At 44.9% G+C, this 24,006-nt stretch overlaps 1 protein-coding gene and 1 long non-coding RNA gene across 4 annotated transcripts; one reads left to right on the forward strand and one right to left on the reverse strand.

The window, feature by feature from the left end:
• Positions 1 to 622: 622 nt before the first annotated feature.
• mtss1 (MTSS I-BAR domain containing 1) lies at positions 623 to 21,314 on the forward strand. Of its 3 annotated transcripts, XM_060070027.1 has the most exons (14): positions 623 to 1,354; positions 6,948 to 7,009; positions 7,318 to 7,391; positions 10,340 to 10,424; positions 10,633 to 10,724; positions 10,915 to 10,989; positions 13,960 to 14,117; positions 14,245 to 14,352; positions 14,469 to 14,566; positions 14,733 to 14,808; positions 17,832 to 17,966; positions 18,173 to 18,311; positions 18,474 to 18,500; positions 18,748 to 21,314. In XM_060070027.1, the coding sequence occupies exons 1-14, from the start codon at positions 1,283 to 1,285 to the stop codon at positions 19,845 to 19,847; spliced, it is 2,301 nt and encodes a 766-aa protein (XP_059926010.1). In that variant the 5' UTR covers positions 623 to 1,282; the 3' UTR covers positions 19,848 to 21,314. The 3 variants fall into 3 exon arrangements, with proteins under 3 accessions (XP_059926010.1, XP_059926011.1, XP_059926012.1); XM_060070028.1 differs by lacking the exon at positions 18,474 to 18,500 and having other exon boundaries at positions 624 to 1,354; XM_060070029.1 differs by lacking the exons at positions 623 to 1,354; positions 6,948 to 7,009; positions 7,318 to 7,391 and adding an exon at positions 9,264 to 10,231.
• On the reverse strand, positions 15,970 to 17,573 carry LOC132471047 (uncharacterized). Its single transcript, XR_009528747.1, has 2 exons — positions 17,336 to 17,573; positions 15,970 to 17,136 (listed from the first exon to the last, which is right to left on the reverse strand). It is a non-coding gene; the product is annotated as an uncharacterized LOC132471047 (long non-coding RNA).
• Positions 21,315 to 24,006: the final 2,692 nt, after the last annotated feature.

Below are 24,006 nucleotides of genomic sequence, written 5' to 3' on the forward strand. Positions count from 1 at the left end.
ACTGGGTTAGCAGCAGCATACCTACTTGATACCACGTTACCCCAGACTTGAACAACCATGACGAGACTGAATCATGAGAGTAGGGCTGGAGAAATTAAAAATATATATACTTCCAAGCTCGTTGAGCAATTTTGGGATATTTTTGGACTTTTTATTCGTGATATTCTCTGAACACAATCACTCCAGAATATTGACTCCATATTTACATATTGACTACATGCTGTTTTGAAGGCCTATTCATTTGTGTGGTTGTGCAGTGGATAAGATAGGGTAAGTTAACGAACTGTACATTATTAAGCCCAGACGGGAAATTCTGTCTGTCCACCAAACCTTTTAAGATAAATATAAAGTCGGATCGCTCTGTTTCCATGGCGATGAAACGGTGTTCCTGCAAAGAGACTGTCTCCATGACAACCAAACTGGTCACTGGGCGGTTGTATAAATCAGCAAAACAAACAGACACACGCACGCGATTTTGCATGCTATTGTATAATATATATTGTGTAATTGTGTGCAAACCTCAGGAGTTCCGGAGCTTCAACTGGGCCAATGTGGACCAGTGTGTTACACAATCAATACTTTTCATTACATTTAGTAAGTATTTAGCTCCGCCCTGGCGGGCTACCTCGGGATGGACTGGGAGCGTTGGATTTAGCCACATAGCAACACTCCGGTGTACGCGGACACATGCACGACTCCCGTAGAGGAACCGATTAAAGTAGAAAAAAATCTCAACTAGGTGACATTGCTCGGTGGTATGTCGCAAAGACCTCATTGGTGAACACTGCGGCCAAAGGAGTTGTTTTTCTGGCGGATATCCCGCACCGCTGGCCGGGGACTCATTGATCAAGGACTCAGGTTATCGAGCCGACGTAGTAGCTGTTGCTCCTTACCAAGCCACACAACTTCTGTTATCTCCCGACACAGCAGGTTAACTAAGTGACCCCCCAACCAACTAACTATCTTCCGGGCGTGGTGGAGGCATTCCCCGGGAAGCAGCGACGTGTGCGAACCATGAGGAGGTGTGCGAGGAAGGTTGGCCGGGCTGCCTCGGCTCGCTAGGCTAGCGGCCACGTATTGACTTTACCTCCCCGCCGACCTGGATCTCAATTTGGGAGTTTTTTCCCTCTATATTTTTCACTGACTTGAGGGTGTACTTTGCCCCCGGGATGTTGTAACTCGGTTCTGGTTCGACCTTTCCCCAAAAAAAGCTACCATTGACGAGGAGTCATTCGCAACTCTGGTTTTGAAGACTTGGAAAGTTTGAGGCGAGTGGAGGAAAATGGATGCGGGTATAGAGAAGGAATGCGGGGCCCTGGGAGGACTGTTCCAGCTCATTATGACCGACATGAAGGTAACCATCAGCCCGCCCTCCGTCCCCACACACACATACACGCACGCACACAACGCTAAAACCTTGCAAATATTATCATCATATTTTAATTTAAACGCACTATATTCCATTCTGTGTGAGTATGTAACTACTCATTGATGTGTAATTATTGGAGCACTTTATAAGAAACCACCTGAATAGTTGGTTATAACCCTTTCATTTTAAGCTCTTATGTTGTGTCCTGTCGTTAATCCAACCATTCATCTACTGTTATAAACATAGATCGAGAGGTTTATGGATAGACCTCCGACCGGTAGTTGTCTATTTAAGAATCCGTTTTTAAGGATGCGTGTATGTTTTGTTTTTAATGATGTTTGATTTTTAGGATGTTTGTAAGTTGTAGGTTTTTAAGGGTGTGTTTTTGTAAAGGTGTGTGTACTGTGTTTGTAAGGATGTGTATGTTTGGGGTTTTAGGGATGTGTGTGTTTGTAAGGGTGTGTGTGTTTGTGAGGATGTGTATTGGCTAAGGAAGAGTCGGGGTCGCTGGTGGGCAGCAGGGATGGGGGTCGATGACGTTAGGGGAGCCGTTTGATGTTTATTTAGCTGTCTGTCTGACTGTCTGTCTGCGCCTGTCTGTCAGCCTCCATTTGACCACGGTCAGATGGTTAACATTAGCCAGCGCCAGGTAGACCGCCAGCCTGGAACCAATCTATCCGGTCAAGTTTCCCCGTGGGCGTGCAGGGGTCTTACCCCTAGACCAGGATGGGATTACGCTGGCTAAAATGATTCAGTGTTTAACAGATTACCATTTCGTTAATAATTCTGTAGGAACCGCCCTTCAGGAAATGTTTATATTCCTAGTTTGACTCAATATTATGTGTAACCTCCTGACATAGTTTGCTACCTGAAGTTAATGATAGGTATGTTAAAAATGTGTGAAGAGTTTCACTTTGCAATCTATGATTGAGTCATTGGGTTTTGTATTACTGACATCGTTTTACTCAACATAAATATGTAAACTGGCATCGTGTTTGATACTTGACCTGGATGATCTGTTAGTTATGAATCTCTTTGATTAACAGTTTCCAGCTCTAGTGTGTCATGGAGGAAGTGGAGAAGAGAAGAAGTTGGTAGCGTGACTACAGCCGCTGTGCTTGTGACTCATGGCGTGCTGGGCGCTCTGCACACAGGCTTTCATGTAGCCTGGCCAATTTAAATAAGGGTTTTATTCACCTTGTGTGGCTGTCACATAGGTTTTTCCCGAAGTCTGAGACACAGTCAGAAAGACATGTAGAGACTACATGCAGGTTGGGGTTCAGGTTAGGACAGAATGGTCAACGGTAGGCTTACTGACAGCTAGTCACACAGTCAGGAAGTCGGACAGATGTCTCATCTGTGTGTACTGTACTGTGTAGGTCAAACAGGACAAAATGAGCATCTACCCTGTGTCTGTGTCTGTGCCTGTCTATGTCTCTTCCTCGTCCTTGTGAAGCTCCTCACCAAACTAACAGATCTGGGTCAGTCTCTATGTTGTTGACGTTACCATGGTTACAGTATGGGGAAACCTAAACATTTGTTGAAAAACTGATCACTGGTAAACCTGGTCATGCTAATCACAGGTATACACACAGACATTGACACAGACACAGAGACAGACGGACAGGCAAGTTGGAGGTTTTATCAGACGATTCAACAATGCATTACAAAATCGTTCTTTAACCATTAAAATGTCATAATCTTAACCTCAACATATATTATCCATAAAACCTCAATAACTTTATAAAAACACAAACCAACTCTCAGGATCACTATATAATTCATGCAACCATTCTTGTGTTTTTTAGGAAATGGCTCCCCTCGTTAACTTTTAATCCGTTAAAGGTTTTGTTCTTTAATCCTCTGCCATGTCTAAATGAGGATGTTTTGTCTGCTGGTCTGTTTAGAAACTATTTATTAAACCGACTGCAGCATCTCCCAACTACACACAGTGGTTTTCTGTAATTGATTGGGCCTTCGTATTGCAATTAGGGCAGAAACTGCATTAATACCTCTTATCATTAATCTAGGATTTACTGATAATCTAAGGCTGTTTCTAAGAATTGTTGTTTCCATTCTAGTGGCCATCAGAGCCATTCAGATGGGCACGAGTAGTACATTTCAAACTCGAGTGATCGAAGGAATTCCTCGAGGATCAATCGAGTGCTCGTTTAATCTAATCTATTTTTAGAATGCAACGCATCTGCAGCAGGAATAGGCCTGATGATGAACGGCAATATTACCAACCAAACATGTAATGCTTATTCTCCATCAAAACAGTCAGAGTTATCAGAGTATTCATTATTTATTTTTGCAAACGTTCAAAACACATTTTCCTTACAAAAATAAATATGCGTCTCACAATTTAAATCACGTCGAACCAAGGCCTGTAACAGTTTAAAAAAACAAACGAAACAAGTTGCCTAACCATTGCAAATAATTTAAGCTGCAAATAAAACGGCAGCAAATGGACTATGGAAATACTCAGCGTTGTGATCTTCTCTACACGGCCGGGATTAAAGCTGCGTCTTGCGGCGGTGAAAATAGCCGACACACTTGGTTGCTGCGGGTCTGCTTTCCCGAACTCACCGTTGTGTTTTAGGAGCATATGTTGCCGCATAGTACTTGTAGTACTCTTGTAGCTCGATTTCGCTTGGCATATTTTACATTTCACCTTATGATCTCCTATTTCTTTAAAGTAATTCAATTCTTCGCTGCGCTTTGCTTTAACCGCCATCTCTTAACTTTTTTAATTCTGGCGTGCCTGCACACGGCACGGAACGCGCCACACAGAATTTGATACATTTCATTTTCTTTGTGCCCACGGCATGCGTTAGTGGCGCTGTCATGCCAAATTTGTAACGGCTGCCAAATTTCGAATGACGTGACGATCGCGTCGAATGACGTGAAAGGTTCACGAACATTCGCGAACCTTCAAGCTCGTTCATTCGCACTTGTCCGTTATCTGTATTGTGCTATTTCGTCCTTGACCTGCTTTAAACACTCTTTTTATTTGCTAAATTTGATTAAACAAGTGTTATCTAGCGATCCGTTTTCTGTATTATGTTATTTCGTCTTTGGCAACATGAGCGCGAATGTTTTTTGAAACCCGCTTCAAACACTAATTTTACTAGCTAAATTTGATTAAACAATTAAATACAATACAAATATAAAGTAAAAACAAGTGTTATCTAGCGATCCGTTATCTGTATTATGTTATTTCGTCTTTGACAACATGAGCGCGAATGTTTTTTGAAACCTGCCCGGCAACGGACAACCCTTACGTAATCAGTTGTCCGTTGCCTGGCAACGGACAACTGTTGACGTGCTCGGTACAAATTTGGCATGACGGCGCCGGACAGAAAATTTATACATTTGCTTCAGAAAACTTTGTTTGTGTGTGTATATGCAAACTCGAGTTTGCCTGTCCACCAACCGAGTTCATTTGTAACGAGGAGTACTCGAGTAATCGATTCCTCACGCGCATCCCCAACCAATCATATCCTACACCATAAACAAATCCATTTGAGGGAGAGAGGGACCGGTAGACGAAGACACAGGAAAAGAGAGAGATGTAGACAGGAGATGGGTTAACAGAGAGACAGATCGAGATGGGTAAAGAGATAGACGGATAGACAGAGACGTCCAAGGTAGAGAAAGAAAGGCAGAGAGATGGATAGAAAAGCAGGGAGACGGATAGAAAGGCAGAGAGACGGATAGAGTCTGTTATTGATTATCGCTGAACTATATTTGGAGTGACAATGTTAGACCTCTGTTTCTCTTTAGGTCTCGCTCTCTGTTGTGGCTCCGTGCCAGTTGTTGAATCTGATGACATTTACTAGTCACATAGTTGTGTGTGTGTCTTTCATGTGTTTGCGCATTCATGTCGGACATGATAGGACATAGAGCAGGCAAAGCATGTAAAAGAAAAGGGCATTCATAATAACAGTTTAACTTTTGTTGTAGGGACCTTTTGTGTTAATATAGTGTTGTAGGAACCTCCTTGTGTTAATGTATTGTGCTGCTGAGCTGTGTATTGTAGGGATCTGTATTTTAATATTATGTAGTTGGGATGCATGCCTGTCTGGCTGCTTCATTGCTCTCAAGGTGTGTGTTGGTGTGTGGGTTGGATCAGACTCGTATACATAGCCTTGGCTGACGTAGTGATTGTAAATCCAACCCCAGCGATTATGACTCTGGCGTTTTTTTAACTGTGTTGTGTTCTGTTGTGTTGTGTAAAGCAGAGCAAAAGTAAAATATAGGATACCTCTCTTGACACAAGTTGTAATGATACATAATTACACACACACACGCACCGACACTGTCTCTACAAGGTCAGGATTTTAACTGCAGGATTAGAGGAGAGTGCAGACAGACACAAGCTCACACGTCCACAAACCCACACAAGATATTTACAGAAACGAATGGACCCCTTACGAAAAATAATTTCACTCCAACACCTGCTTCCTAATGACCTGTCTCCTTATTTACTGTCGAACCCCTACCTGCACCTGAATGGCCTCGCTCTGTATTCACTGTGTACCCCTACCTGCTCAATAACGACCTGTCCCTGTACTGTCTAACCCCTACCTGCTCCTTAAAGACTGGTCTCTGCATTCATTGTCGGTAACCGTCCCCTGTTTTCAGCTCCAGCGCTGTGAGCTTGTTAGCAGCATTAGCTTAAGAGCTAGATAGCAGCTTTAGGCTAACAGGCTAATGTTATTATAGGTTACAGTGTGGTTATCCTCCTATATGCTGGGAGGACGTGGTCATACACATGTAACATGCTAACAGTTATTCAGACATGTGACAAGCTGAACGCTAAATATATATGGGGCAGCCATTGACGCCTGCTTTTATAGATTCTGCATCCGTGATTCTGTGCGTGGTATTCCTGTAGAGAATACAGAATGGCGTACCTAAGCCTCAGGCTATTCGAAGCCCAGGTTTTTTGGTCAACAAGATGTGTGACATCAACCATTTGCCAGTATGAGTTTGTTGGTACCTCCTACCGATGGTAGTGGGCCCTGAGCAAGGCTATTTGGGGTGTTGAACTACCTGCCCTTTGTGTACGTGTATGGAAAGAGTGGTAGTGGGGAATTTATAAGGAGAGGGATAAAGAGTGCAGTCTCTCATGTTGTCCTACACTAAACTCTAACCCCTGATCAATTAGCTAATCTTCTGAGTTCCGACCACTTTCTGACCTTGAATTGATCTTGTCTGTTTTTTCTGTCAGTATGCCTGCCTTTCTTTCTGTGTGTCTGTCCGTCTGCTTGTCTGTCTGATCATCTGCCTTTCTGTCTGTTTGTGTGACTGACCATATACCTGTCTGCGAACACATTAATGATTCATTTAACATCCGTGGATAATTTTATAGTCATATAATATGAAAATAACAATTGATGATGCAGTACTAACCAAACCTCAATTGACTAAACAAAAAAAAAAACACATCCTTGTGTATGTACGGCCAAGACAAGAGCTGTGTGCACTCATGTCCCTCCAATGGGCCCTCTGTAGCGAGAGGTCATGATCCTACTGCTACTATATGATATTAATGAGTCTCTCCCGCCCTCAGGCCTCCTACCCTGCATGGGAGGACTTTGTAACCAAAGGAACCAAACTACAGTCCCAGCTCAGGTACACACACACACACACACACACACACACACACACACACACACACACACACACACACACACACACACACACACACACACACACACACACACACACACACACACACACACACACACACACACACACACACACACACACACACACTCTGAATAGATTCAGTGTGTGTATCGCCGGTGTTCGGTTACGTACTAAGCCTATAGAGTGCAACTGTCTCCTTTAGGTCTGCAAAATAAAAGCGCTCTGACCCCAGTTCTCTTTCCTAATATTGTATTTTTATTAAAAAACGTGTGCGTGTGTGTGGTTTTCAGGACCACGATCTTGGTGACGGGATCCTTCCTGGATGCTTTCCAAAAGGTAGCAGACATGGCAACCGGAACCAGAGGTATGAACACTCTGTGCATACGCATACAGCCACCATAGCCTGTTTGTGAGGCACGGGCGGGCAAGACGAAGACATAATGATAGCATAACAAGCAAAACGGTTTAAGAACAGTACAATAGTACAATTGTACAATTGTTAAGAATATAAATTGTGTTGTGCCCATGTTGGTGTAATAGGTGCTGGCTAGTGGGTAAGCCATGGTCACAGCAACACATCAAAGCAGAGGCCGCATTAGATGGGGCAGGGTAGACTTGTAGAGAACTTCTAAACTAGTACCTATTGGCAGCAGCGGGAGTAGTGTGCCCAGCGACGCTCCTAGGGGGCAAATGAGAGGGTAAAGAGAAGAGGGGTTTAAGGTTTGAATTTGAATTCATCCACAAAGTTAGCCTTCATGATTGGAGGTGGCAGCTTGTTCCAGAGATGGGGTGCTCGATAAGGGAACTGTGCTTCCTGATGAGTTCTCTTGAACTTTTGGAATTGGTAGGAGGCTAGTTGTCATTCTCAAGGGGCCGAGAAGGAATTATTACATTCGCTAGGTAGGACGGTGGTACTTTTTGTAGGGTTTCATAAGTAGTAGCACGTTGAAATCTTTCATGGCATCAGTTGGAAGCTGTTGGAGACGTAGGAGTAATGTGGTCAAATTGTCGTGTGTGTGTGTGTGTGTGTGTGTGTGTGTGTGTGTGTGTGTGTGTGTGTGTGTGTGTGTGTGTGTGTGTGTGTGTGTGTGTGTGTGTGTGTGTGTGTGTGTGTGTGTGTGTGTGTGTGTGTGTGTGTGTGTGAGAAAATGGTTTGACAGGGGACTATCTAGCTCAGTCTGCTGCTAAATGGTATTTATATCATTATAGAGAGTGTGTGCGTCACGGCCACACCCTTTCTACAGAAGTCGTTTGCCTCAAACCTGCCCTGTCATGTCATCTCGCACACACACACACACACACACACACACACACACACACACACACACACACACACACACACACACACACACACACACACACACACACACACACACACACACACACACACACACACACACACACACCTAGAGCGTCCGTCTGTCTGTTGGGACTTGTCAAACTACCCTCAGGCTACCAAGAACAGCTTGCATGTGATTCTGTGTGTGTGTGTGGGCAGGCATCTGTGTTTTTGTGTCTCCATGTGATTTCCACATCCCAGTCATGTGATGGCATACTTAAACTTCTCTAAATATCATGTGATCCCTGCATGTCCCTAGGTAGCCTGGTTTGCCCTTGTCTCTCAGTTCTCCCTGGTGCTAAGCACTGTTAGCACTGTGAGGTCCTCCTGACCCAGTCTGTTAGCTTTGTCAGCTATCCCCACACTGCTCAGTTAGCCATGTTAGCGCTGGCTAAACATGCTCTTTTAGCCATGCTAGCATTGGCAGACAAACCATCGGCTAGCCTCAGTGTCAAGCTAGTATTCTCTTTAAACGTTGGCATGTTGACCAAGCACATTCCAATTGTGTGTGTGTGTGTGTCACCTGTTAAGGGGGTCTGTTTTGACAGCTGACCCATCTCTCTCTCTCTCTCTCTCTCTCTCTCTCTCTCTCTCTCTCTCTCTCTCTCTCTCTCTCTCTCTCTCTCTCTCTCTCTCTCTCTCTCTCTCTCTCTCTCTCTCTCTCTCTCTCTCTCTCTCTCTCTCTCTCTCTCTCTCTCTCTCTCTCTCTCTCTCTCTCTCTCTCTCTCTCTCTCAAAGTACTGTGTAGGTTGGCGTGCATGTGCTGAACAGGTTGAGCTGGTTGCCATGGCAAAACCACAGTAACATCACATCTCATTTTCAGAATAATGTTGACAAGAATCTCACGTAGTACAACCACAACCACACCCACAGTACTAACCCTACTAGCTGGTTGTACTGGGAGCATGCTCAATCCCAGTCTTGGGACGTTGTCCACCAGTGTAGTATGATATAATGTAAATAATACTCAAGGTTAGGGATTGGAATCATGTGACTAATGAGTCAGCTGTTTAATCAATAACCGGATCAATCGAATGTCTTGTGATTGTCAGAAGAGCGTTGTCATGGAAATACACTGACTGGCACACACACTGTTGCCATGTGTGTGCCTAAAGAAAAAGGAGGGAAGTTGAATCACTTATATTTTTGAGGATGTGTTCTTCATTGCATAGTGACACATTTCCCCTGTGCTCGATTGACATATCTATGCACGCAATCACACACACACACACACACACGCACCGCACACCGCACACCGCACATTCTACGGCACACCCTCCTGATTGAACATAGGAACTTGTCTTTCAAAATACTTCAGGGATGTTGTGCCATAATTGTGTGTGTGTGCGTGTGTTTGAGAATCTGTGTGTGTGGTTTGAATATTTAAAGAGTTAATCTTGTGTATTGTGTAATAAAGTAAATGTCGACAGAAAAATTACAGATTGAGACACCATGCCTTAAAGGGATACAAGTTACCTGTGGGTTGGTATTAGCCTGTCTTAACCATATTTAGACTTAAAATTAAAGATGTTTAATTTGAAGGAGGGTTCATTGGGTCAGCATTTTCCCCTCCCATGGTTGCTTCCCTTGAGTTGCAGACTTCCAGTAGCTTAGTTCCTGAATACATTCATTATTTTGGTATAAAATGATCTGTGTGTTTGTAGACAAACTCAAATCTTGTTGTTGCTCAGGAAACATTGCAAGTCCCGAGAGGCAATTGGGCAAACATTACCAGGTCCGCATGAACTCTGCATAAGCACCGCAGCCCGCTGGTCTGGTGAACCGCTAGCAATGCTAAGTGTGTGTCAGCTCAGATGTAACAAGTTTACTTTTGAATTAAGTGTATTGTGTGTGTGTGTGTGTGTGTGTGTGTGTGTGTGTGTGTGTGTGTGTGTGTGTGTGTGTGTGTGTGTGTGTGTGTGTGTGTGTGTGTGTGTGTGTGTGTGTGTGTGTGTGTGTGTGTGTGTGTGCAGGGGCCACCAAGGAGATCGGTTCGGCACTGACCAGGATGTGCATGAGACACCGAAGCATCGAGTCTAAACTCAAACTCTTCACTACGTAAGTTTAAATCATCTAGATATTCTTCACTGTGTATATTAACAATATATAAACCCTTCACAACGTATTTTTATAATATTTAGCTCTTCGCCATCTATGTTTTAATCATTGATATACTTTTCACGCACACTATAGGCATTTACACATGCACTCATTTGTTTCTCATGTTTTCCATCTTTTTGACTTTCTCTCTTTTGATTCTGTCTAGTGCTCTCTCAGAGAGTCTCATCTCTCCGTTGGAGGGGAAGATGGAGGAGTGGAAGAAAGTGGCCAATCAGCTTGACAAAGACCATGCTAAAGGTATGCTTGCGCTAACACGATCCCTGACACTCTTTCTATATGTATCTATCGCTCTCTCTCGGTCTCTCTGTATTACCCTTCCTGGGTAATACAATATTGTCTGTCTCCTGTAACCAAGGTAACACGATGGTCTGTGTCCTTTAACCATGGTAACATAATTCTCTGTGTCTCTTCCTAACCCTGGTAACAGAATATAAGAAGGCCCGGGCAGACATTAAGAAGAAGTCCTCTGACACCATCAAACTACAGAAGAAAGTCAAGAAAGGTAATACTACATAAATACTACATACATTCTACACATACTACATAAATACAAGATAATTACTACATGAATTTTACATACAGTGAATACTCTTAACTGTCATACACTTTTGTACTTTTCTCATGGTTTCGTATAAAGAGCTCCTAAACACCTGGCTGGTTGTCATGACAATTCACAGGCCGCCGCCCGCAGCGGTGTGCTCCCGCCAGGTGATGTTGGCTAACCTGCCGTGGGCGGAGACTATCCCCATGGCAACCAGCCAACCCTAGGCCAAACCTTCTCCCATTGTTTGCCTAGACACACCCAGTCGTTGCCTGCCGTTGCTATCCCATAACCAAAACAGCTCAACAGGAAGCTATTGACCATATAAGGCAGGGCACAGTGTTTTATGGCCAACAGAGATAGAGACAATGAGATTACAATGAAAATGAAACTAACGCAATACAGATGCACATACACACACGCACACAAAGGGGAGGTCCCAGGTCTGTTAGGGTGAATTGATCAAAGCCGCCCCACCCTTGTCACCCTCGTTTGTATCTCTCACTTTCTCCGCTTTCTCTGTACCTCCCTCCCTGCCTGCCTGACTGACTCTCTCTCCCCTCTCGCTGTCTGTCTGTCTGTCTCACTACTTCTCTCTGCCCTTTCTATCTTCCGGTCTGTCTGTCTCTACCTCTCTCTCCCCTCTCGCTGCCTGTCTGTCTGTCGACCTGTCTGTCTCTCTACCTCTCTCTTCTCTCCCGCTCTGGCTGTCTTTCTGTTTCACTACTTCTCTCTGCCCTTTTTATCTGCCTGTCTGTCTGTCTCTACCTCTCTCTCTCCTCTCTACCGGTCTGTCTTTCCGTCGGTCTGTCTCACTACCTCTCTCTGCCCTCTCTCCATGCCTGTATGTGTCTCTTAGCCCTAGTTTAGATGTGATGGTGGTATTGTTTTATCACGTTTTAGATGAGAAAATAATAACACACACTCTGCAGCACCCAGACTCCCAGCGACTTGTCTGGGTGCGAACACGGCAAGTCCCCAGTTAGGTTCTTTGGATAAAAGCAGCAGGAAGAGAGGGAGGGAGGCAGAAATAATAGAGGGAGAGAGAGGGAGAGGGAGAGAGAAAGAAAGAGGGAGAGAGAGGGAGAGATAAAGGGAGAAAGAAAGAGGGAGGTAGAGAGAGCAACCTCAGTGTATCATGTGATAGTCCTGGTCTAGCTCACATGCTAGTGTTGAAGTGAACAACCTACTAAATCACATCAGAGAGAGAGGTAGGGAGAGAGAGAGAGAGAGACTGTTAACCTAGTTCTTCACTCACACACACACCTATGGGCTGCTGTTGCGAGACCAGCTGACTATGTGTGGCTGCTGTTGGCGATGCGTTTTAGGGTGATACTCTGGTGACACCTACTGGTGGCTGCTAGTGTTGTACCCAGCAAGTCGTTTTTTTTTTCAACCCTATTTTAACGGTCTGAAACGCAAGTGGGAAGCGCAAGTAGCTTTGTGGGCGGTTCTACGGCGCTATCGCTATTTTACAGGCGGATAAATGACACTTGCGTCGCGGTGCAAGTGTCAATAGGGTTGGTCTGAAGCAGCCTAATTACCCGTAGGTGTGGTTTGGGCGTAATATAACGTCCAACAAACCAATGAGAGTGCCAGCTCCCATCCCCTTTAAGAGCCATGAGCGCATTTGAATCGGACGAGTTGATATTTTGACAGCGCGTCTGCAGTCTCCGATGAGACAGATGCACATGAATTTCAAACTGCAAATGGCTCAGTTTATTGCCAAATAATATGGCCTAATTCACACATGGAATAAGGGGTTTTCTTCCACAACTTCAGAAATACAGAGTCCTCAAATGATATGCGGTAACTGTGGTTCTATTTAATGACATACGCAATACATTACAAACATTGTTTCTTATCAGTATTGTATGCTATCCTAATATGCATGTGTCCCCGCGGTAATAGACATTGCCATTGATTGTATTATGCGTTACGTGTTTAGTTTGCGTGTGTTTAAACAGAGCACACACGCGCGCCCGCATTCATTCATTCTTTTTAACACTTACTCGCGGTAAAACAATGTTTTTCACGATCAAATACTTTTTTAGGACACACATCAATCCTAAAAGTTATGGGCATGTAGGCCTACACGATGTCTGTGTCAAGAAAATATGTGTTTGCTGTACGGTGTTTGCAGATGCATTGATTTAAAAGTACAACTTATTACCGCTGCATCAGCTGTTCTTTCCCAAATAATTTACCAAGAATGTGCGGCTAGGTAGATGAGAGAAGCAAAGTGTATGCGCGAGGTGCACAAGCAATCCGTATGCATCGTATGCGCATGTATGCATGCGCCCTTAAAATAGCATCTGAACAACGCGCCACTGACTTTAAACCAGGTATGTCCTGGTCAGTAGCGCAATGGTATTCAGAAACGGCAAAATACCGTTTGCGCCAGAACACGCCTCCTCCTTCCGCCGAACCGCCCCTTGGGGCGCATGATCAATCCCTAATTTACCGGCGAGTGGCGGTGGTGGGAAAAGAACGCTCTGCGCCAGTTGTAAACTAGCAACGACACATGCGCCAGTGACTAAGTCACTTGTGCCGGATGCAAGATAGGGCCCGTTAAGTTAAATTCTAAAGAGATGGAAAATAAACATCAACATTGCCAAAGAACTTTTACTTGAATTAAAAGAAAAACAACAATGTTCGCCTAGTAAAGTAAGATAAAATCTATATTCCGTTATGACCCAAATACAAGATGAGTTTTCTTTCCTGGAAATGCATCCGGAAAAGTGGGGTCACCCCTCCATATCTCTCTCCTCTCTGGAAGTGTATGGACGGTAGAGCGTCCTGGATGTTCTTATCCTCACGTTACAGTGTACAGTGGAAAAAAAATAAAGATTTGGCATAATATATATTTTAACGTAATTGACAACCGTGTGTGTGTGTGTGTGTGTGTGTGCGCTCAACGCGTGTGTGTAGGTAAGGATGAAGTGCGTCTGCAGCTTGACAGCGCCCTACAGGATGTGAGCGTGCGCTACAGTGTGCTTGAGGAAACGGAGAAGAGGGCCGTGTGTCGTGCACTGATTGAGGAGCGCGCACGTTACTGCAGCTTCATCAGCATGCTCAAACCTGTGCTGGTCAGTACTGTGTGTTTGTGCGTCGATGTCTCTATAATGTGTGTGTTTGTTACTGTTTTTATTGTGTGTGTGCACGCGCATGTGTGTGTGTGCATGTATAATATACATAATGTGTTTGTGTGCGCAGGACCATGAGATCAGCATGCTAGGGGAGGTGACTCACCTGCAGTCTATTCTAGAGGACCTAACTCACCTGACAGCTGACCCAACCCTGCTGCCACCGGCTAGCGAACAGGTACGCATACACCGTCAGCACACGCACTCTCTTCTCCCACACACACAGTCAGCTCTCCCTTTCCATCTCACTCTCACTCACACACACAAACACTTACAATTCCCTCTCTCTCGCAGGTGATTTTGGATCTGAAAGGTTCAGACTTTAATTATACCTACCAGACCCCCCCGGCGTCTCCAAGCAACAGTCTCTCCAGGAAGGGGAGTGTCAGCAGGTATCCCTCCTCAACCCTGTCTCTCCATTTAACTGTCTCTAGTCTCACATGTCTCATCCTCACCTGCCTCACCCTCGCTAGTCTCACCCTCCTCACCTGTCTCTGGACAACAGTATCCATGGTTACAATATGATGTAATCGGGTGTGTCTTCCCTGGTTTCCATAGTAACTACCACCTTGGTTCAGTCCGGCATGTCCCCTCTTTGGACTCCATCAGCTGCTCTGGGGACGGTAGCGCCCAGGTAACGCACACACACAAATACACACACAAATACACACGCATACGCACCAGGGATGGAAATTAACATGTGAATTGTGTCACTTCACCCGCCACTGTGTCGGGTAATACTGTCAAGTCAGGTCCGATCAAATTTGCATATTTAATACATTCGTCATATGGCGCTGCAGTTCTACAACCATTACTGTCAACATCCGGCCCCCTTCTTCTTCTACGCCCCTTTTGCTGACCTGCGACTGTCAACAACCGGGATAATATACCTGTAACGGGGCTCTGAAGTCTCACGCGTGAGACCATAGCTGTGTTCGAAATCGTCCCCTATCCCGGATATAGTGCACTATATAGGGTGCTCGCCATTTTGTAGTGGTGTTCGAATTCTCAGTGGTTAATTTCATGCACTATACAGTGCACTTAAAATACCCCAAATTTGAGTGCACATACGATGTACCCTACATGTTACTCCTTATACCACAATGCAATGCGGTCGTGTTTTTCCGGAGGAGAAGAAGAAGCTGAATAACCGCGAAAACGAATACATTTAATGATGGAGTCAACAATTTATTTGGGATTTAACATAGAAAATTTAACATTCAAAATTAATTAAAAAAAACTAGAAGAAAATGTAACATTCAACATCAATACAACCTCCAGCTTTCCTCGTGAGTGCCCGGTTTGTCTACATGATGTGGGCGCATCTGTCTGCGTCACACAAATACCCGGCGCATTTACTGACGCAAATGATGTTTAGAAAAGTTCCGCGTAGTGTCCGAATTCTCGTTTGTTCGTTCCCAATATAGTGCACTATATCATGAACACTATATAGGGAATAGTGAGTGAGTGTATAGGGAATGATTTTGAACACAGCTCTTATGTCCATGCGTGAGACACAAGCAATTCGGAAGAAGGCGATGGGTGTGTCGAATAGACGTCGTCATCGTCTTGCCGTCCCTGCCCGTTCTGTGTTTGAATGAATCCATCTCAGGCGAAAATCGGATCCATGGAATCCAGGCTGCGTTGCAGTGCGAAATGAAATCGCTCGAAAGGCAGCATGGCTATAGCCAGGCTATTTCGGAGGCGGGACACGTTCAGAATTCCATTCATAAATTAACAGACGTGAATTGTCTGGCTGGCTGAAATTTGAGAGGGGTTCTGGGAGTGTCCATGCTCCATGGTAAGATTTTTGTAACCAACGAGAGAGAGGTATGATCAGTTAAGCATGACGAAGGAGAAGTGTATGGAAGTAAATCTGTGCCATCGGATTTTGAAAATAAAAAGCCATTGAATTCTAACCACTGAATGTTTATGCATTGAAATAACGTATCTGGATTTGAATTTCAACGAAATCAATGTCCCCACGTTGAATTTTTTAGCGTTGAATATTTGATTTTGAATTTTTAACATTGAAAAATAAAGCTGAATAGGAGTTCAATTCAAATCCAGATACGTTATTTCAATGCATAAATATTCATCGCTTAGAGTTCAATGGCTTTTTATTTTCAAAATCCGATGGCACAGATTTACTTCCATAGAAGTGACTCAAATATTTTGTGGTTGAGAGGGCGTATCGGTTTCCACCATATAGGTTTCTACAGTACAAAATCTGTGTGGGGGAATCTAGTGGGGGATATGTTCAACAAAAGAACAAGGAATTGAAAGCTACTTAAAATAGGCCTAGGCTACATTAATTTCCCATGATGGCAGCAATGTTCCACTTTCAGCTGGACATAAAAACCACGTTTCTTCTTTAGATTTCAGTTCCCTTTATTGATTCACACAGTTCAGCAGCGGCATTCATTCAGAATCAGAGCCCACATTAAAGCTGCATTTAGGGCGACTATCACTACCCAGCCGAAAAATAGATGCGCTATAAATGGTTTTGTATATAGCAGTCAGGAACATGGGCATAGTTGTGGAAGTGCTGGTGTTAGAAAAAAAAAGTTGACGGGAATTGAAGTGCTGCACATCGACTGTATAAATGTAGATTATTCATCACAAGAATTTTAATTCAGAAATCGAATAGGCTAATAAAGTCTGAATTTTGAGATCAAATTCAGCATTCTGATAATAAAGTCAGAATACTTGGATAAAATCTGAATTCTGATATTTAAATGCAGCATTAAAGGTTCATTTAAGAAGGTTCTCACCAGTCATTTGTCGCCTGGTCGCGATGTCAAGTTTTTTTTAAAGTGGTTCACTAGCGTGCAATAGTTTGCAGTGTCCGAATTCTGAGAATTTAGTCAGCATTCAGATTTCTCAGGATTCTCTGACGCTGCAAATTAAAGCGCTACTACTAGTGAACTACTTTCAGCGTGACTGGAGAGAACTTCCTTAACTTAACCTTTTAATGCTAGATTTACATGAACGCTTTTGTGTGAATCAGTTTGGTCCTCTTTCATGGGAGCCGGAAGTGGGAGATTCCTGGGGCTTGCCCCATGAATTCTACCCATGCACACGCTGACACGCCACACTTCGTATTTCTCACACAGAGAAATTACCAGGCTAGCGCTCACCAATTTGGGCTGCTATTTAACAGTGTTACAGGTAGGAATCAAATCTGTTTCCCGTACGTAGGGTAACCAGACGTCCTCTTTTGCCCGGACATGCCCTCTTTTTGAGACACTTTTAAAAAATGTTTTGCGGAATTTCAAAATCGTCCAGGATTTTTTTAAAGCCTCATACATTTGGTGGACACATCTAGGTGTCCACCTAGATGTGTGCTGGATAGATGAGCAACGTTTGCTACGGTCCACTGGGTAGGCTTGTAGACCGATCCACCCAGCACACATCTAGGTGGACACGCCCACGTGTGATGTCAGAAGAGGCAGACTTTCATAACTGCTGGTAACGGCTAATCACACTCACACCTGGTGGTATAACATGTCACCTTTAAACCCCCGGCCTGTACCCTGCCCGACCGTATGTCTACAGCGAGGGGCGTGGATAACCACCGGGAGATCTCTACGCCTTGCGTCCGTCCTCGACCGATAGTGTAACCCTTGTAACAGGTTGCGTTGCGTGTGTCCTCAGGATCTTGGGGGCGCAGCCGACCAGAGGGCTCGGGGGTCCGGGGTCATCGGGGGACCAGAGAATGGTTCCCTGGCCCCGCCCCCCCACTGCGCCTACAACCAGGAGAGGAGCAGGACCATGTCCACCTCTAGCAAGGTACATGGTTATGTTCGTTTCACGGCTGTGTTGAATGCCCAATTCTGATTGGTCAGTTAAGGCATTCGATGGCCGATTATTTGTAATGGTGACGCATTCCCCTTGAATCACGTCCTCTCTGTCTCTCTCGATGTAAATGTCAATCAACTGTTTGCAACTTGTATATCTTAAATATCTCTGTGTATGTGTCTTCTCTCTCTCTCCAGTCTTGCTCTGCCAGGGACCAGTTGTCTGGGTGTAACTCTGGCGCCCCCCGGAGCAGCAGAGACTCACTGCACTGCTCTAGTGGCTACAGCACCCAGACCACCACCCCCTCCTGCTCAGAGGACACCATACACACGCATGGTGAACACGCGCACGCACACGCACACATATTGGCTCTTGACATTAGTGCCGTGACCTGTCGGTCTGTCTGGGGATCTATCTGTCTGTTGGTTTACCTGTCTGTCTGTGGGTTTGTCTGGCTCTAGTTTTCTGTTTAAATTTCTTTAATCTTTTCTTTTCCAGCTTTAAAGATTGAGCCTCCTCTCTATGGTAGGTTCCTGTCTGTCTCTCTACCTGGTTGTCTGTCTGTCGGTCCACTTCTCCACCTGTCTGTCTTTCCGCCTCATTATCTCTCTGTCGGAATACCCCTCTGTGTAATTTTTTCTGTTTTCTGCCGATTTTTAATTAAATGACCTCAAGTTTCCGTTTCCCTTTCCCTATCAGAGGAGAAACTATCTCCCTTAACCCTGTGCGTGCCTCTCAATCTCTCTCTCTGACCGTCTCTCTGGTCCCCCAGTCGACTACGAGTCCATCTCGCTCCACGGCGGCGATGCAGACACCATCTCCCTCCACAGCCTGCGTCTCCACGGCAACAGCCAGTCCGACTTCGACCACCGGTCGTCGACCATGCCCCGCAACTCGGACCTGAGTCTGCAGTGCCGCAAGATGCTCCAGTCCAAACGGCCCTCCTCCACCGTGTCCCTATTGGCTGAGCCGGAGCTAAGGGCGTCGCACACGGCCACCATCCGCAGGAAGCCCTCCTCCAAGCCGGCCTACCGCCGGGGCACCATCAGCGGGGCCACGCCCATCCCCACCCCCACCCCGCAGGTCCCTCCCCTCAAGGCCCTGGGCGTTGCCGGGAGCGACGAGAACGTCTTCCTCCACCCGGCGGCGGTGGCCGGGCTCTCCCACAGCAAGCAGTACCACACCTCCACCCAGAGTCTGAGCGCCATGCCCCCGCCCTCACCCTACTACCAGCTGGTCCCGGGGCGCCTGCCCATCCCAGTCCCCGTCCCCACCGCACCTGTAGGGGGCAGCAGCACCCGGCTCAACCAGCCGCACGCGCAGACCGGAGCTCCACCACAGCACCAACCGCAACCCCAACACCAACCACAGATCCACCACCATCAACAACAACAGATTCACCATCAACAACAACAACAGATCTACCATCATCAACAACAACAACAACAACAACAACAGATCCACACTCCACAATCACCTCAACAACAGATCCATCAGCAACAGCTGTATCAAGTGGCCCATTCACAGCCGCAACCGCAACAACAACAACTGTTGTATCAACCACAACAACAACAACAACAACTGATGTATCAAAAACATGAACAACCACAGGCCCACCAGCAGCATCAACAGCAGCTGGTCCAGCAGCCACCCCAATGTCCTGCCCCGCCTGCCCAGGAAGAGGCTTCTAATCCTGGGTACATTGTCAACTACCAGCCCCCGCCTCCGGCCCTGGGCCTGGAGGAGCCAAGTGCGGATGTAGTGGATGGAGGAGGGGGAAGCATGCAGGCTTGGATCAGAGGCGTGAAACTCAGACCGACCGTGACCAATGACCGCTCGGCCCCTCTCCTGCCCCCGGCCAATCACAAGTGACCCGCAGAGATGGGCCGCTCAACCTTCTCTCAGAAGTCAAAAACACTCTGTCTTCAAACACACAACCGTGTCTTAGACACCGGGAGTTTTAACGCGCTTCATACGTTCAAACTTATTCTGAATCATCTGTTAAACGTTTCTTAAGTGTATTGTGCTTTTATTTGATTTTTAAGTTGTGATTTGTTTGGATGTTTGGCTGTAATTACTTTTATTTTTTTTTACCTTATGGCTTTTTTATTTTCCTTTGATTGTCTCTTTAAGTTGTTGCTTTTTTGTTGCTTTATCTTACACAATCAATGTTCTGTGGCACTGTGTCAGATGCTGATTGGTTGTCAGATGTGAGTTCTTCCTGATATATGGGTCAAGGCCATCCAGGATGGACCTGCTGTTTGAACTGGTGACTGTCCCGGGATGGCTGGGTGGAGCCTAGCTTAGTTACCAGTCACAACAAGAATGAGTGAGGAATCGGAATAATTGGGTAGGTTAAACCTATCGCTGTTAAACCTATCAAACCTATCAATCAGACTCTAGAAGCCTAGATGACAATCAGTCTCTAGAAGCCTAGATGTCAATCAGACTCTAGATGTCATTAGACTCTAGATGTCTAGAAGTCAATCGTACTCTCGATGTCTAGAAGTCCATCGGACTCTGGAAGTCTAAAAATCCATCGGACTCTAGAAGTCGATCAGGCTCTAATCCGACTCAGCTTCAGATTTGTTGGGTGTGTGAGGGCAGTGAGGTTTTGCCATAGCAGGCTATGAGTGCTAACCTTGTCCTCTCACCATAGTTACACCAGACTTATCCATTCTAAACCTTTAGATGCGAAAGGGGTGGGTATAGTATTGGTGGTGCTGACCGATAAATGCAGCCTGTAAATATGTCGGGTCAGGAATAAATGGTAATGTACTATCAATCATCAATCAATTGATATTGGCTACTGTTAACCAGAGCCGCAGAGATGCCATGCTGGATCCGTTTGTTTCTATTGATCAGTCGATCGAATGATGGCAGTCGTGTGTATATATTAGTGCTTTCGTTTCCCTGAAGAGATATCAATATATATGGATAGTATTTTGTTGATAATTGATTAGCGTTCGCTATAGAAGAGGCGTTAAGCAGAAGCCTATTTTTGTACAAAAGTCTGAAAAACAAGCCAAAAAAATAACTTTTAACAGCTGGAGTTTAACCAGTAGGGAGAGAACCAAAGACCGCACAGACGGGTTTGGGACCAGATGTCTGTTGCATCAGGAGAATGATATTTTTGGGCTAGCTTTGGGAATGTAAATCGATTTTGTGTTCTTTGCAATTTGGTTAAGATATAGTTTTAATTGGATCCTTTAGCTTTAAGCCTCATCCTAAATGAGTCTACTTTGGTTGAACCAATGACTGTCTTGAGCAGCTGTGATGTCACTACCTACTGGTAGTAAATATTTGTTTTGAATCATCTTAAAAGATCTTTAAAGAAAACCATTTTGTCCTGGCTCCTTTTTGTTCTGTTGACCTCTGTTCCCGCTCTCTGCTTGGAAATTCTTTACAGGTCTTTTAAATGTATGGGAATTGGGAAGTGAAGTCGAAGAAACTAGGGCAAAAATGTATTTTCTTTTATAATTTGTAATTTGTTGAACGGTTAATTATGGTTACAGTAGTATTAGTTTATGTTTTCTATTCTTTCAACCTAAGGAGCCAGCACACCGGGGCTTGAAATGCAGGAGCCTGCAAACGGTGCCGTTCACTTACTGCCAAAAGGGACGATAATGAGAGGGAATATCTGATATGACATACATTTCAATAACAAAAATCATTAATCAGGAAATCAATTGTCTTTCTTGTGAGGACGAGGATGTTCTGGAACACTGTGTGTGTGTGTGTGTGTGTGTGTGTGTGTGTGTGTGTGTGTGTGTGTGTGTGTGTGTGTGTGTGTGTGTGTGTGTGTGTGTGTGTGTGTGTGTGTGTGTGTAAAATATGTGTAGCTGCACTATATGAATCATATGACCACATGAAGAATTTCTCACACACCACGCACAGGCATGGAAAGACATCCCCAGTCATTTAAGGACGTGCAGTGTCATTCTGCTGCACACAAAGTAAGTCATACTGTGTGGGCTCCCCCTCCAGAGAGGGAGAGTGAGATCTTGCTACTGTTTGCACTGCCTCGCCCTAAATTACATACCAGAGGACTGGGTAATCGTTTTGGTCTGACGGCAAGTGACTGGGAGAATATTTATACTCCGAACATCTGATCACCATTACTTTCCTCCTACTCGCACACACAAACACACACACACACACACACAATATACACAAATATCCAAACATATTTACACATGCAAACCATCTCATCAGAATAGCATATTCAAAGTATAGGGAAAAACACATCCTGTTCCATTGAAGACAACTATTAGTGTAGTGTTTAGCACATGCACTTGGTGCTCCTCAGGTGTGTGTGTGTGAGGGTTTTGTTTTTTGTTGTTGCTGTTATTGTGGGATGTTTTGTTGTTCTTGTTCCTTTTATCGTTTACTGGACATGATGAGTGTTTCTGTGGTGGGAGGAGTCAGGGTCTCCCTGGAGATGTTCAGACCGTGTTGACTCACAGCAATGACGTCAGGACGGAGTATTCACTCTGGCCCAGGTGATGAAAACCACTGTGTCCATCTCTCGCTTTCTGTCGTTCTCCCTTCTTATTTTACCATAGCACTCTTAATTTCCATTTCTCTTTCCATCCATCTATCTCATCTTAGAATTCTCTCTCTCTTTCTCTCTCTCTCTCTCTCTCTGCATATCGCGCCCCTCTTCCTCTTTCTCTCTGCCTCTCTCGATTCGGCAGCTGCTCATGAGTCACTGTTCTAGTCACAGGGACTAGAACAGTGTGTGTGTGTGTGTGTGTGTGTGTGTGTGTGTGTGTGTGTGTGTGTGTGTGTGTGTGTGTCAGTGGCGGCTCGCCTATAGAGGGCGCTGGGGCCCCGCCCTCCCGCCGACCGGCCATCTTTTCTTTTTTAAATATATTTATATATATTTTCTCATTTTGAGAATTAATCTATTTTAATTGCATTCGAGTAATGAATTTACTTTAGAATATCTTTAGAATCCCCCATGATTAAATCTTCATTCACTGACATGTTCAACGTTCATTTTGGTGAAGCAGATGTCTTCCGTGGGGCGCTTTTCGCTCAGCCCCACATGCCTGAATTATTAGCATTATTTCGCCAATCAGCGTCGTCGAATTGTATGGCTTTGGGGCGCTCAAGATATAGCCCCAAGCGCAGTGCACCGTCCACTGCGCGTAACCGTAATTTGCCATTACCTCAGAGATCAGCAAGATGGCGACTTTGAGTACTGCTTCCACTGTTTCCCTGTGTGTTCAGCTAGTAAAAGAACTCGGAGCAGAAAAGCCAGAAGTGAACGTAACACAACAAGCAAGATAAAACGATAGAGCCTACAAGAGAAGTTTTTCCAGAGTTTGGTTCAGGCTTGGCTAACTAGCTCTGGGTATGCCAATGCAATTTTTTGCTTTCCTTTTATACTTTTTAAAACAAGTGCGTGTGATAGTTCGTGGACACAGACCTGACGTAAGTGGAATGACACATTCTGTCAGAACGGATCAAATAAACACAAGCGAGCAAGAGTGCATATGAACGACTGTGTGAAGCTAGCCATGCTAGAGGTAAGCAACTTCTATTTATTCCACTAGCCTATATGTATTTCCCTTGAGATGGACACTGGTTGCAGACCCTCACAAGTCCCCCCACCCCGTACTGTATATAGTTCTCTGCAAACCTATGGTGGGACCAGGCCTTCATTGTGCATATTGTATATAGTCCTCTGCAAACCTATTCAGTGTACATACTGTATATAGTTCTCTGCAAACATGGTGGCATCAGGCCTTCAGTGTGCATATTGTATACAGTCCTCTGTAAACCTATTCAGTGTACATACTGTATATAGTTCTCGGCAAACCTATGGTTGCTTCAGGCCTTCAGTGTTCATATTGTATATAGTCCTTTGCAAACCTATTCAGTGTACATACTGTATATAGTCCTCTGCAAACCTATGGTGACATCAGGCCTTCAGTGTGCATATTGTACTGTATGTAGTCCTCTGCAAACCTATGTTGGTATCATGCCTTAAGTGTGTCTTTAACAACCACACACAAAAGTTTGC

Source organism: Gadus macrocephalus, chromosome 13 (assembly GCF_031168955.1).
Source record: "Gadus macrocephalus chromosome 13, ASM3116895v1".
In the NCBI taxonomy this organism is placed as follows: Eukaryota; Metazoa; Chordata; class Actinopteri; order Gadiformes; family Gadidae; genus Gadus; species Gadus macrocephalus.

Bases quoted from the DNA above. Each gene is read 5' to 3' on its own strand.
- mtss1 (XM_060070027.1), top strand. From the start codon at position 1,283: ATGGATGCGGGTATAGAGAAGGAATGCGGGGCCCTGGGAGGACTGTTC. The intron at 10,425-10,632 runs GTAAGTTTAAAT...GATTCTGTCTAG, and splicing joins AAACTCAAACTCTTCACTAC to TGCTCTCTCAGAGAGTCTCA. The intron at 17,967-18,172 runs GTACATGGTTAT...CTCTCTCTCCAG, and splicing joins CCATGTCCACCTCTAGCAAG to TCTTGCTCTGCCAGGGACCA.